The sequence below is a fragment of the Hyla sarda genome, chromosome 4 (genome assembly GCF_029499605.1).
Source record: "Hyla sarda isolate aHylSar1 chromosome 4, aHylSar1.hap1, whole genome shotgun sequence".
In the NCBI taxonomy this organism is placed as follows: Eukaryota; Metazoa; Chordata; class Amphibia; order Anura; family Hylidae; genus Hyla; species Hyla sarda.
Window position 1 is genome coordinate 268,297,399 of NC_079192.1, and position 15,784 is coordinate 268,313,182.

Consider the following 15,784-nt stretch of genomic DNA (forward strand, 5'->3'; position numbering starts at 1 on the left):
CACACTGGGGGATTAGATACACATTTTAGCAGACAGATCACACATGAAAGGAGCCTCAGCAGGTCAGTGTCTCTTCCATGTCCGGCTGAGGCTCTGAGGACAGGAATGGCCGATACTTGTGACCTTTTCACCCTGATTTGAAGACACTGTCACGCAGCAGCTGAGGCAGAGAGAGGCACTTCGGGGGAGGAAGCAGCGCTCCTAGTCAGGATGAAGTAAGCAAAAAAAGCAGCCGCAATGTGGTTGTTGTTGGGGGGGAAGGGGTGGGGGGTACTGGATCTCACAGTGCTTCTCCAGCAACATGGGGGATTAGATACACAGCTCAGCAAACAGTATCACACATGGGGGGGTTTACATACACAGCTCATTAGACAGATCACACACTGGGGATTAGATACATATTTTATCAGACAGATCACACATATGGGATTAGATACACATTTTAGCAGACAGATCACACACATGGGGGGATTAGATACACAGCTCATTAGACCGATCACACACTGGGGGATTAGATACACATTTTAGCAGATAGATCACACACTGGGGGATTAGATACACATTTTAGCAGATAGATCACACACTGGGGGATTAGATACACATTTTAGCAGACAGATCACACACTGGGGGATTAGATACACATTTTAGCAGACAGATCACACACTGGGGGATTAGATACACATTTTAGCAGACAGATCACACACTGGGGGATTAGATACACATTTTAGCAGACAGATCACACATGAAAGGAGCCTCAGCAGGTCACTGTCTCTTCCATGTCCGGCTGAGGCTCTGAGGACAGGAATGGCCGATACTTGTGACCTTTTCACCCTGATTTGAAGACACTGTCACGCAGCAGCTGAGGCAGAGAGAGGCACTTCGGGGGAGGAAGCAGCGCTCCTAGTCAGGATGAAGTAAGCAAAAAAAGCAGCCGCAATGTGGTTGTTGTTGGGGGGGAAGGGGTGGGGGGTACTGGATCTCACAGTGCTTCTCCAGCAACATGAGGGGGTGGGGTGGGGCGGGGGGTGTTGTGGTCTTGCAGCTCCTCCAGCAAGACGAGGCTGAGGGGAGGGCGTGTATGTTGTCAAGCTAAGTTTGCTGTGACGGGGGGGGGAGCATCGGGCCGCGGTGATTAGGGTGTGCCTGTGCACACCCGGCACACCCCGTGCGCACGCCTATGGTCCTCTGTCTCATCTTCCTCATCACCCTGTAGCTCCACAGCCTGCTCCTGCTCCTCCTCTCCTGTCAGATGACTATAAAAACCACCCATTTAGCAAAACCTTGCCTGTGCTCCAATGTCCCCCTCCCCCTCCTCTTCCAGTTCAGCCTCCACAAGGTTCATGTGGCCTCGAGATTTAGGCACCATGTCTCCAGTGCCCTGACCAGAAATCTTTTCCAACACGTGTTGTAGGATATGAAGCAGTGGAATTACATAGTTCATCCCATAATCCTGGCGACTGACTAATAATGTGGCTTCCTCAAAGGGCCTGCGCAAACGCCAGGTGTCACGTATGAGCTGCCACTGGTTGAAATTGAAATTACACAGGGGAGTCCCCCTATCCGCTTGGATCATCAAGAAATAAGTGATGGCTTTTTTCTGTTTTGTATAGTTGGTCCAACATATGGCGGGGGGAATTCCAACGTGTGAAAACGTTGCAAATCAGACTATGTTGGGGGATGCCATCTGATGCTGCAGCTCAAGGAGGGTGTACTTTGCAGTGTACGAGTGGCTGAAGTGTGTGCAAAGTTTTCTTCCCATTCTTAGGATGTCTTGTAGATGGGGATAACACTTCTGGAATCACTTGATTACCAGATTGAACACGTGTGCCATGCAGGGTGCATGGCTCAGGCTTCCTTTGAAGCAGCGCAGACAAGATGTTCTTCCCATTGTCGGTAACCATGGTTTCCATTTCCAGTTTTTGTGGAGTAAGCCATGATTCTAATTCTTAATGAATGACTTTTAGCAGTTCCTCCCCTGTGTGACTCCATTCGCCAAGGAAAGCCATGTGAAGAACAGTGTGACACCGCTTTATTTAAAATGATTAATTAAAATTTAAATTAATTTCTTAAAATGTATTCAAATAATGTATTGTTTAACATTTTTATGTAATGTGCCAGCAGCATGAGGAGATCACATGGCAGTACAATGACACAGCCTGGAGGTGGAGGCAGCCTGACCATACCAAAGGGCCTCACAATTGAAAAGATTAAAGATATTTAAAAAATTGCATGTGGCCATGGTAACATCCTCTGGATACTTGATGCCACACTGCAGAGTAGCAGATTCCCCCCCCCCCCCAACAGTCTGCACTGACTGACTGCTACTACCGCAGACTCCAGGGACCCCTTTTCCACAACCTCCCAGATAGGTAGGCTGCCATGAAGCAGGTGGTCTAACCCAGGCATGTTTGGCTCCAGACTTCCCACTGCTGCTACCATGCTGACTCCCAACCATGCTACCCCCTTGCTGGCTCAACTGCTGCTTCACGGGCAACCTGCCACCCTCTTTTCCTGATGATGATGAAGCCCCTTCTCCACCCGGCTCCAAAGTGTGATCGGCTTCATCATCATCAAGTTGTGTCTGCACGTCACTGATGTCCTCCTCAGGTTCCTCAACAGTGTCTGCTTCAGGAGCCTGAACGCTCCTAACACCACCTACCACGTCACTCTCCTTATCACTACTTGCCTGCCTTGCGGAGGAAGCGGGGGATGTCTTCCCCACTTTTTGGCTGGGCAGTAGCTGCTGACTGTCTTCTAGTAGATCGTCCTGACTAAAAAGTGGAGCTGAACCCACAGCATAGGATACTTCTATGGGGGAGGGAACAGCATAGGACAGAGGCAATTGGTGGACAGGGGCTACTCCCAGGCCATGCTAACTGATGGTTGTGTCTGAGGAACTCACCGACTGTTGACTGGGGTGTCAGATGTCACTTGTGAGGAAGTGCATGGCTGTGTTAACCAATCGATGACGGCAGATGGGTTGCTGGTCGAGACACGACCGCTAGCTGATACCAGGAGCTCAGGCCTCTTGCTGCAACTCCTGCCACCACTCTCCCCTAGTCTGCTGCAACCTCTGCCTATGTCTGATGAATTTAGGCCTCTGCCACTCCTCTGCGCATGTCCTGGCAGTTCTCTGCGCAGATACTTAGTGCACTGTGGTCAGACAGAAAGGAAATTCAAAAAGAACTTCCTCTGGAGTATACAGCAGCTGATAAGTACTGGAAGGGGTAAGATTTTTAAATAGAAGTAATTTACAAATCTGTAAAAATTTCCAGCGGCGTACCCCTTTAAGGTAAAGATGATTGACTGGACAAGCATGTCTTTAAACCATAACTCTGTTGATTGTTTGTGGGGCATCCTCAAACGGATGGTGAGGGAGTGCAAGGTCTCTAACATCCACCACCTCTGTGATGTTGTCATGGATGAGTGGAAGAGGATTCCAGTGCTGTAAAGCTCTGGTGAACTCCATGGCCAAAAGTCTTAAGTCAGAAATAGTGGCCACACAAAATATTGATAGTTTGGACCAAATTCAATCTCTTAAGGATGCAGGGCGTGTCATAGCGGGTCGGTCCCGGCAGCTATCAACGGCCGGGACCCGTGGCTAATACCGGACATCGCCGATCGTGGTGATGTCCTGTATTAATCCCTTAGACGCGGCTATCAAAGTTGATCGCCGGTTCTAAAATGAAAGAAAATGCTTCCTGGCAGCTCAGTCGGACTGATCGGGATCACTGCGGTTTTTACACGATCAGCTGGGAGGATGCGAGGAGGGTCCCTACCTTCCTCTTTGCTGTCCGATCGGCCATCTATTGCTTCATGCCTGAGATCCAGGCTTGAGCAGCAGAGCGCCGATAACTCTATTTAATTCTATGCTATGGCATAGCATTGAACAGTGTATGCAATCAGAAGATTGCATGTTATAGTCCCCTATGGGAGCTATAAATGTTTTAAAAAAATGTTAATAAATGTGATTTAAACCTTTTCCTAATAAAAGTTTGAATCACCCCCCTTTTCCCACTGCAAAAAAAAATATGTTAGCAAAAATAAAAATAAACATATGTTGTATCGCTGCATGCGTAAATGTCCAAACTATAAAAATATTATGTTAATTAAACCACATGGTCAATGGCGTACACATATAAGAATTCCAAATACAAAATTGCGTATTTTTTCATAAAAAAAAAAAAAACTAATGTGCAAAAGCGGAAAAACCCTGAGTCCTTAAGGGGTTAAACCCCTATATAGGCTCTGCAGAGTGTAATTTCTTCAGTGTTGTCAAATAAAAAATATATATAAAAAAAATGTTACACTTTTGTGAGATACTGTACTTATGACACAAATGTGATATTGGATAATTTCCCTCAAAAAATAAATAACCTCATCTAGTACTTTAGATGTCTTTTTAGAGTCATTTGTTTGGTTTCTATCTTTTTATCAACTTTTAAGACTTTTAGAAGTAAAATCTGATGCAGATTAAGGTAAAATTTATTGAGACAGAAAATTCTGAAGGGTTCCACAAACTTCACAAAGATAGCTGTCAATAGAAACAATGGAAAGGATTACAACACTTAAATTTAAATTTTTATTCTATTTAAATATAAGGTCGCAACATAGCAAAATGTAAAAAAAAGTGTATGAAAGCTTTCAAATGCATAATATATACATATATATATATATATATATATATATATATATATATTTGGATTCTTATATGTACCATAAGTAGGGTACCATTTGCATGGATAATTCGGCCTGGGGTGTGCCTGGCCGGCCGTGAAGTGTATCCTATAGAAAGGGGGCAAAAATACATCAGTTAGGTAATGCATGAATTAATGGTTAAGAATAACCTACTTCATATGAACCCGAAATAGACAAAATGCTCCAGTTAACAGCCGGGGGTTGGAACGTGTCAATGGAACAGAGCGATAAAAGTGCCCTAACTTACTTAACATCTAAGTGATAACTGACAAAGAGAAGCCCCTACCCAGAAGCTTGCTCAGCTGTTATGGAGCCGAAACCAAGAAGGAATTCTGGATATACCACTTGGCACTACAGGACGCATAGCGCCTAGCAGAATGGTACTACCAGGGTGCACATGGATAAAGGTAACCCAAGTGACAGAGATAGGAAATGTTGGAGAATTGCTAGATAGACAGAAGGTACAATGAGTCGGTTAGATTGAGAAGTGGCCAAAACACAGACGTCAGTAGGTATTTAGATAGGTAGTGCGTGGAGAAAATTTTTTTTTTTGCATGTGTCCCGTGCTACACATATAAGTATTCCTATTGAACCATGCTATACATAAGTGACAACAAAAGAAAGACCCGCATAGACAAACATAAAAGAATATAACATACTTAACCTGAAGTTTTGTGTACCAGTAAGGCAGTATTTTCATACTTGAAGGCGTAAAGAAGATAATTACTGCTACACCCTGAGGCTTATCGCAAAAAGAAAATATACATGACCAGCAGGTTACAAAGATCAATATGGGCAAATCTACCAACATGTACATGTTTGACAAGACAAACATACAACAAGAGGCCCAGAAGCTACATCCACACCAAAGAACTTAACACTAAGACGTGTACAGCTAAGACCACAATCAGAGGCATAGTAATAAACATAAGAGGAAGATAGAGATGACGACAACATGAGGCTCGGGGACTGACAGTGCAATCTGCCTCAGACAGAATCGTATGTAACGCAGAAACGGAAACAACATGAGACTCGTTGATTGTCAAGCAATCTGCCTCTAACAGGGGCGTATGTGACATACAAAAACAAAAGACAAGAAACAAGAAAGTTTGTAATGTGCAAAGGAATGACAACAAAATGAAGGCTTGAGGATTGTCGGGCAGCCTATCTCTCCCGGGAGCATGTGACGCATGTAAAGTGACAACTTAAAGCTTACCTGGAATGGTGAGGTCAAACTGACTATAACAAGGTGTATAAAATGACCAATGACCAAAAAGGAAACTATAAAGATGAGGCTTTATGGATTGACGACAGCAATCAGCCTACGACCACACCAAACATATAGGGCTAAGAGGTAAAACCAATCTGGTCATACCTGCTTGGGTATCCTAGGAATGTTGCCATCTATAGTGATGTTTACCATACCTGACCTGCCTACAAGAACAACGTGACGCTATAACAGACTTGTATGCCTGACTTAAGCACATGAAAACATGAGTGTAATACTATGACCACAGCCTAATATACTTGACTAGCGCACATAACATAAGCATAAAGTGACAGAGCTGAAACCAAAGAATGGGACAATAAACTTTGGAACATACACTGTAAGGAACTGTATGCATATTACCCTGTAGGGAAATGTAAGTATGTCACACTGTAGGTAATCATACATATGTCACACTGTATGGTACCGTATGTATCGTATGCATGTCACACTGCAAGGAACTGTATGCATAGTACCCTGTAGGGAACAGTATGAATGTCACTCTAGGTAACCGTATGTATTGTATGTGTCACTGTAGGGAACCATATGTATGTCCTACTATAGGGAACCGTTAACATTGAAGCATGTTATATCACTTGAAGTAATGTAAACGCCGTATAATATAACCGATCTGCCTCTAACAGGGGCGTATGTGACGAACAAAACAAAAGACGACAAGAGGCTCGTAGATTGACAATACAATCTGCCCCAGACAAGAATGTTTGTAATGTACAAAAGAATAACAACAATATGAAGGCTCGAGTATTGTCGGGCAGCCTCTCTCTCACGGGAGCGTGTGATGTACAAAAGGCATGTAAGTGAGGACTTAAAGCTTACCTGGAATGGTGAAATCAAACTGGCTGTAACAAGGCGTGTGTAAAGACCAGAAAGGAAACTATAAAGATGATGTTATACGGATTAACAACAGCAATCAGCCTCCAACCACACCAAACATAAATAGCTAAGAGGTAAAACAACCTAGAGTACATGACGTAAGCAGAACATGACAGAGCTGAACCAAAAACCGGGACAACATCTATGAAACATATACTGTAAGGAACTATATGCGTATTACCCTGTAGGTAAATTCATGTATATCACACTGTATGGAACCGTACGTATGTCACACTGTAAGAAACTGTATGCATAGTACCCTGTAGGGAACGGTATGTATGTCACACTGTAGGGAACCGTATGCATGGTACCCTGTAGGGACCAGTATGTATATGATACTGTAGGGAACCGTTAACGTTGAAGCATGGTATATCACTACAAGTAACATAAGCACCGTAAAACATCTCCGGAAACATCAAGGTGCTGTATATGAGCTTATAGTGACGTAGGCCCTGAACAACATTAATGTTCAACATAACAGCTAATTAACCACTAATACACAGTATATATAAGCCAGAGTAACAAACACAAAATTACCAGCAGTAGAAACATAGGCCCATATGTCAGCTAAAATAATGTTAAATGCCCAGTACATCTGCTACAGTAACAGGAGCCCGAAGTAACATTAATGTACCATATATCAGTTATTAACATTACCACATAGCATATATAGTTACTAGTTATGTAATGCAAATGATCAGCTTCAGTAACATAAACACTGTATGACCACTATAGGGACAAAAATGCACCACATCACAGCTATGGAATGTAACACGGTATCGGTTTTATTAACACAAAGCCCAGTATATCAATAATACCAAAACGAGCACAGTATATATGCTATGGTATCAATGCCTGTTACTGAATATCGATATAATAATGTGAATCACAGTATCAGCTCAGGTAACGCATGCCATGGGAACTAATGTAGCATAAATGTCATAGTCACGTATGCACCATGTGACAGCTCCAGAAAGGTATACATAATTTTATGTAATGTGCCTGCTATAGGAATATTTGCGTAGTGTGAACGCTAGGGGGTAAAATGACTCTTGTTCAATGAGAAACATAAGAGTAACACAACAGCGCTGAACATGAAAAACGTGACCACAAGCCATGAAAACAATACTGTAAGAAACATATGTGGGTCATATTGAAGGAAGATGTACATGTTAAACCACTAGGGAAGCATATGCACGTACACCGAGTAGGAACCTGGAGTAATGCTGTGTTGCACACAAGCGTGGTATACTGTGTGGACATAAGCATGGAACACTCTATGGGAAATAGCATGGAATACTATGTAGAAGATAAGTGTGGTATTCTGTGGGACATAGCATGGAACACTATGTGGAAGGTAAACGTGGTATACTGTGTGAGACATAAGCATGGAACACTATGTAGAAGGTAATCGTGGTATACTGTGGGACATAGCATGGAACACTGTGGAAGGTAAGTGTGGTATACTGTGTGAGACATAAACACGGAACACTATGTAGAAGGTAAGTGTGGTATACTGTGGGACATAGCATGGAACACTGTGAAAGGTAAGTGTGGTATACTGTGTGAGACATAAGCACGGAACAGTATGTGGAAGGTAAGCGTGGTATACTGTGGGACATAGCATGGAACACTATGTGGAAGGTAAGCATGGTACACTGTGTGGACCTGAGCACAGAACACTATGTGGAAGATAAGCGTGGTATGCCGTGTGGACATAAGCACAGAACACTATGTGGACGATAAGCGTGGTATACTGTGTGGAAACATATGGCACTACACAATTTTGCTCGTTAACTGCTTTGCAACTGAGTGGAAACACAATCATGGGGCAGTTGTGTAGAATGTAGCCGTGACCCAGGAAGCTAAGTGAGGTCAGTACCCTGGATGAAATGAATACGTGTTATCCTGTATGAGCCGTAGGCGTGATAAATGCAGGGAAACATAGGCGTGTATGGTAACGTAACAGAGCGCTGTAAGGAAACATGTGGCACATTGTGAAATGAAAATGTGGAATACCATGTGGTATCGTATGCAAGGACATCCTATCACACCTGACCTTCAACATGAACAACGTATACAGGAGCAGTACCACATCAGACACACTTCTGCACACATGTAGCCGTACCACAGCAGACATTCCCATATACAGGAACAGCTTATGCAAGTTACATTACCGGATAAGCTGAACTGCACAACAAGAAATGTTTATCAATCACCTTCCTGAAGAACGTTACCCCTGGCAAACTTGCATGGCCCCCGGGGATGCCCCTCAGTAAATTGCAAGGCGGCGCTCAGCAACTTCTCCTCATACACTGCTCCGCAATGTTCATATGACAGCGTGTGCGCCCGTAACTAGTATGCAGTGTACCCAAAGCAGGACTTGTGCACAGATGCCGCTCTGCAACACTTACATGCCACATGTATGCCAGTAACCATGGCGCCGAGTAAACAAAGCGGGCTCGTGCACATGTAATACCTAGCTAGCCGCCCGCTGCATGGCTGCCTGGACTGCCGAGCCCCCGAAGTGAACATCCGTACCTGCTGTAGTGACAAACATTACCATGGCACAGGCAAGCTGCGCTCTTACTTGACCCCTGTACCTGATGGATGGGGAATGTAGGAACAGGAAGTGACCACTGGCCTAGACAGGAACTCGACCAGAATGACGCCTTGCATGCTGCCGACAGCACCTGTGTGGATGAGGTGGGTATTTAAGGACCTGACTCCTCCCACAAATTAGGTTAACTGTTTCAGCTAACCACCACATATATATATATATATATATATATATATATATGTAATGTAGGTAAAGGGGAGCACCGTGCTCAAGGATTCCAGATCGGTCTGGGTGCTCAGCTTCAGAAACAGACCGGTTCCCAAATAATATCCAATAGAAAGTAGAAGCGGCACTCCAAAGAATTCAATAAATCATGGGTTTATTCACACATCTGTGCAAAAAGCAACGTTTCGGCTCGACAATAGAGCCTTTCTCAAGCACGAGCCGAAACGTCTCTTTTTGCCCAGATGTGTGAATAAACCCACGATTTATTGAATTCTTTGGAGTGCCACTTCTGCTTTCTATTATATATATATATATATATATATATATATATATATATATATAAATAAATAGTGCGAAAAGATGTTTAAAAACATATTATTCCAATATAAAGGGCTTGGAAGTAAATAAGATTATATGCCAAAACATCATATCACCATCACTTAAAGAACATAATCATAAAATATGGTCATAGGGGAGAATGTAAGTAATATATTTTACTGATCTAACTACACCCAAAACCATTGTTATGTAATCATAGCTGTAGAGGTATGAATAGCCAATAGTAAAAATCTAAAAATTTTATGAAAAAGGGTAAAATTATACTACAAATTTTATTTTGGACGTAATCCGTAAAAATATGCTGATGAATTTTACGCTGTAAGGTGTTTTCACAAAAATCTAAGCTACTTTAGTAAAATAAACATTACCTGAATCCCTATTTTACAATAGTTACAGGATTTCATGCTTTTAAAATATCTATAGGCTCCTGTAGTCCCCAGAAGTTCAACGTGCACACACTATTTATCTATCTATCTATCTATCTATCTATCTATCTATCTATCTATCTATCTACAGTGGGGATCAAAAGTTTGGGTACCCAAGGTAAAAAGTTTTATTAATGTGCATAAAGAAGCCAAGGAAAGATGGAAAAATCTCCAAAAGGCATCAAATTACAGATTAGACATTCTTATAATATGTCAACAAAAGTTAGATTTTATTTCCATCATTTACACTTTCAAAATAACAGAAAACAAAAAAATGGCATCTGCAAAATTTTGGGCACCCTGCAGAGTTAATATCTTGTACTGCCCCCTTTGGCAAGTATCACAGCTTTTAAACTCTTTTTGTACCCAGCCAAGAGTCTTTCAATTCTTGTTTGAGGTATCTTTGCCCATTATTCCTTACAAAAGTCTTCCAGTTCTTTGAGATTTCTGGGCTGTCTGTCACGCACTGCTCTTTTAAGGTCTATCCATAGACTTTCAATTATGTTGAGGTCAGGAGATTGTGAAGGCCAAGGCAGAACCTTCAGTTTACGCCTCTTGATATAATCCCCCGTGGATTTCGAGGTTTGCGCAGGATCATTATCCATTTGTAGAAGCAATCCTCTCTTTAACTTCCGCTTTTTCACAGATGGAATCAAGTTAGCATCCAAAATTTGCTGAAATTTTATTGAATCCATTTTTCCTTCTACTTGTGAGATGTTCCCTGTGCCACTGGCTGCAATACAACCCCAAAGGATGATTGGTCCACCCCCATGCTCAACAGTTGGACAGAGGTTATTTTCATTAAATTCTGTTCCCCTTCTTCTCCAAAGTACCTTTGCTCATTCCAGCCTAAAAGATCAATTTTAACCTCATCGGTCCACAGAACTTGTTTCCAAAATGCCTCAGGCTTGTCTACGTGTTCATTTGCAAAGTTCAAACACTGATTTTTGTGGTGAGGACGTAGAAGAGGTTTTCTTCTGATGACTCTTCCATGGAGACCATATTTGTATAAATATCTCTTTATAGTGGAATAGTGTACCACAACTTCAGTGTCTGCCAGATCTTTCTGGAGGGATTATGCAGTCAAACATGGGTTTTGAATAGTTTTTCTCACAATACTGCGAGCTGTTCTGTCTGATATTTTTCTTGGTCTTCCAGATCTTGCTTTAACTTCCACTGTTCCTGATGACTGCCATTTCTTAATTGCATTCCGAACAGAGGATATTGACATCTGAAAACGTTTTCCTATATTCTTATAGACTTCTCCAGCTTTGTGCGCTTCAACTATTTTCAGTTTCAGATTTCGAGACAACTGCTTAGAAGAACCCATGGTGCTGATTGTTGGGGCAAAGTCAGATGAGTCTGGGCATTTAAAATCTTTGAGATTGACATCACCTGGTCTTCCCAGATGATGATTGAGAACAATCCATGACACTGGCAGGTCTCAGCTTTGCAAAGGGGGCAGTGCATGCTATAAATTCTGCAGGGTGCCCAAACTTTTGCAGGCACCATTTTTTTGTTTTCTGTTATTTTGAAAGTGTGAATGATGGAAATAAAATCTAACTTTTTTTATTTTTATCATATTATAAGAATGTCTAATCTGTAATTTGATTCCTTTTGGAGATTTTTCCATCTTTCCTTGGCTTCTTTATGCACATTAATACAAATTTTTACCTGGGGTGCCCAAACTTTTGATCTACACTGTATCTATCTATCTATCTACAAATTAAAGCAAGCTTTACCAGAGTATATAATGGCCACAGATGCATATACGCAGTCATAATACGCTAGTGTAGGGCCAGTCTTAGGTATATACTGTATTTATATTTAGAAATCGGCAGAAAGACAAATTTCTTTCACATTTATTACACTCTTTATTTATTGCACTCTACATCTTTGACTGTAAACTTAGACTTGGCTAGATTTATCATAGTAACTCAGGCTGTTTGAACATCTGACACATCTTTAGACTGTCTAGTCTTAGGCCATGTTTACACTACGGAATTTCTGAATTAAATTCCGCTTCTAAATTTGAGCCGGAAATTTCGCAGCCTGAGGGTAAAATGCAAGTAAATGGGTTTTCCGTTCACCCATTCACACTGCGGAATTTTCTGCGTCTAATTTCTGTTCTAAAATTCAGATCTAAAAATTCGGTCAGTACATTGAACTTGCTTAATGTTCTGGCGGGATTTGCCCACAAACATTGCCGTCTATCGGGACGGCAATGCCCGCGCTGTCCTAGCGCCAACTGATTCAGTCGATGCTTGCCACACTGGGAGTCTGTGGCTGTACTTCCCAAATGTGAGCCCAGCCTAAGGCTATGTACACACAATGTAAAATTTAATGGCATTTTACGCATGCATTCTTGGCCATAATTTGCAAAAATACAGCCTCAAAGAGGAAAAATTGCGGCCACATTTTTGGGCGATTACGCCCAAATATGCAGGTGTAAAATAAAATACACCACTGAATTTCAGTTCAATGTGTAAACGTGGCCTAAGTTTGCCCAACTTATCATTTGGCTTCATTTTACACCATAAATGTGTGTGAAAGCCAAGCCCACTTTTAGACAAGTATAATCCTTTATCAATCGAGGTGAACAAGTGTTTTGATAATATGGTGCAAGTCATGTAACTCAGATTTTTGGAAAATATTGCACCAGTTTCTTTAGTTTATTCTTACAAAACTATCAACATTCTCATCGCTTTCTTCATGGGCTTTTCTACACCAATAATGATAACTGGTGTTTTCCCTTGTATATGTGTTTTTCTGCTGATCAGTAGGGAGGAATTTCACATGTAATAATTTCATAGTAAGTTAGTTTCGTTGAGACAGGTGGAGACGGCACAGAGTGGCATGCTTTAAATATCATGGTTAATAATTAGCTCAGTGCTATATTTGCATACCCCACCTTTTTATAGAGCACTCGAGCCTTTGCTGTCTAATTCACTGAGAGGTTCAGCTTCAATACAGGCGGTGAAAATGGCAGGAGTGAACAAATGTTTGAAGTACTCTATGTTCATATTTAACTTTTTATTCTGGGTAAGTTACTATTTACTAAGCTATTTGTTCATTTTTTTTTTTTATACAAATATCTTACAACATGCAGAGGTATTAGATCTGTGTTTAACAATATAGCAAGTACAGTAAAACCTCTTTGAGACGACCAACTAAAAGTTCTTCTAGGGAGGTGGTCTCAAAAAAAGCATAAATTATTTTGCAGAAAATCTGGTCTGGTCAATATAACTGTGCACTCTACTCTATTGAAATAAATACATTATGTAGAGGCGCACCAAGATTCTGATGTGAATTATTTACTAATAAATTAACTAAAATGTATTGGAGTGCTGTTGATTTCTACATATCGGTCTTCTCAAGGAGGTGGTCTTTTGGAGAGGTCTCACTGTATGGTTGTAGTACCGCATTACATACATGGTATACATCCAGATCTTAACTATACAAAAGAAACTCAATTAGGGTAGGGTCACACGTGCCTTTATTTTACTGCGTATTTGCTGCTGCACATTTACTTTCATTAATGTCAATGGTTAGCAAAATCAACTGCATATTATTCTACCCATGTAAGTCAATGGATAGAAAAATAGTAAATACGCAGCAAATTATGGAATGTTTGACCCTACCCTTATGCTACATTTGTATTAAATTGCTTTTTTTCTATTTAAATACATAGGATTATTTCTGTTCTGTAAATGTTTTGGAAAAACAATCTTTATGTCAACTTCTTTAAAGACTTTAAATTACAATGATGCATTGATCTAAAATACATAGATACGTTTGATTTTAGGCACTTCATGGCATTCTAAGTATGTATACTGTATGTATAATTATTTACGATTTCCCTTATAAAGTGCCAATCGTTCTTGTCATCAAATTGTCTGGGAGTTGTTCTTGCTTGTAAGACTTTTGGTAAATAGTAACCCACACATAGAATACTCACAGGACCAGCTATTTTGGAGATACTCTTTTTCAGTCATCAATCCATTCAAAGTTATTTAGATCTTTACAATTTTTTTTCTGTCGCAAACAAGTTGACTTTAAAGAAATAAGTGGTCACTTGCAGCATAATATATCACACTACTTGATAAGGGACATTGTAATGAGATACAATGTCAGTAGTTTAACCATTTCATGGCCAAGCGTGTTTATTCCTTAAAGTTTACCTGTCATAAAAACAAAAAACCTTTGACATGTCACATGAACAATAAACATTTTGGTCCCTTTATTCTCAGCATCTATGAAGTTCCCCAGAAGAAATCATAATGTGATGATGTATACTACAGCCTATCCTACTTGATATGGGAATGAGGCCTTGTTTGATGTCTTGTTTTATTTGGTAGAGTTTTGGCTTTGTTTACTGTACCATTTACAGTATATAGCATTTCAGTATTTTTATACAACTGACATTTTACTCCAAATATCCTATTAAATTAATTCTTCAAAGTTTGAAAACAATCTGTGTCAGGTATTCTCAATACCACTGAAGATATCAGAGGATTGGCTGCATTACAAGTTCTACAAGTGTTTTTTAATACTGCACTATTTATGTAGCCCTCTATAGACGCTATTTATGTATTTAGGCTAGGGATCGTCCGATATCGTTTATTTAGGGCCGATACCGATAATTGGTGGAGGTTAGGGCCGATAGCCGTTAACTTATACCGATATTTCGGTATAAGCTATCGGCTATTTATCCCCCGCGACACCGCTGCAGATCATTGATTTAAAGCGGGCGCTTTAAATCAATGCACTGCAGTGGCTTTTGCGGTGCCATAGGCCGCCGCCGCCACCACCACCCGCTTCTCTCCCCCTACCTGTCAGGGTGTTCCGGGTCATCCTTCCTTCCTGTAGTGTCCGGCGGCATTCCGGGTGGAGGGTGAACCGGTCCGGGCTGTCCTTCTTCTCCGGGGGTCATCTTCTCCACTCCGGGCAGGCTCTGACGCCGCATAGACGCCGCTGTGCAGTGACGCCCGTGCGCAGCGACGCACCTGACGTCACAGCGTAGCGGCGTCGATGCAGCGTACTAGGCCGGAGCCTGCCCGGAGTGGAGAAGATGACCCCCGGAGAAGGACAGCCCGGACCGGTTCACCCTCCACCCGGAATGCCGCCAGACACTACAGAAAGGATGGATGGCCCAGACCACCCCCATTACGGGTAAGTTTAATTTTTTTTATTGACTCGGAGGGTGAGGGAGGGGCCCGACCGGTAAAGCGGTATGGGCAAAAATCCATACCTTTATCCCGCCAAGCACTACGGTGGGGGGTGCGACGCGGTGCGGTGGGTTGGGGGGGGGCGGTCGCGGTGCGGTGGCGGTGCGGTCGCGGTGCAGCGGGTCGGGGTGGGGGCGGTCGCGGTGCG

The 15,784-nt window shown here is 41.9% G+C and overlaps 1 protein-coding gene across 2 annotated transcripts in view; it reads left to right on the plus strand.

The window, feature by feature from the left end:
* The first annotated feature begins 878 nt into the window (after nt 1-878).
* The window catches only part of TSPAN8 (tetraspanin 8), a 68,174-nt gene continuing 53,268 nt past the window's right edge, over nt 879-15,784 (plus strand). The window contains exon 1 of one of the 2 annotated variants that reach the window (XM_056569378.1): nt 879-914. Coding sequence is in view for 1 of the 2 variants with exons in the window: in XM_056569376.1 (XP_056425351.1) it covers nt 13,391-13,450 (60 nt within the window). In the remaining variant the exon portion in view is untranslated. Of the gene's footprint in view, nt 915-13,358; nt 13,451-15,784 lie in introns of those variants that run through there. The other variant, XM_056569376.1, reaches the window with a different exon arrangement.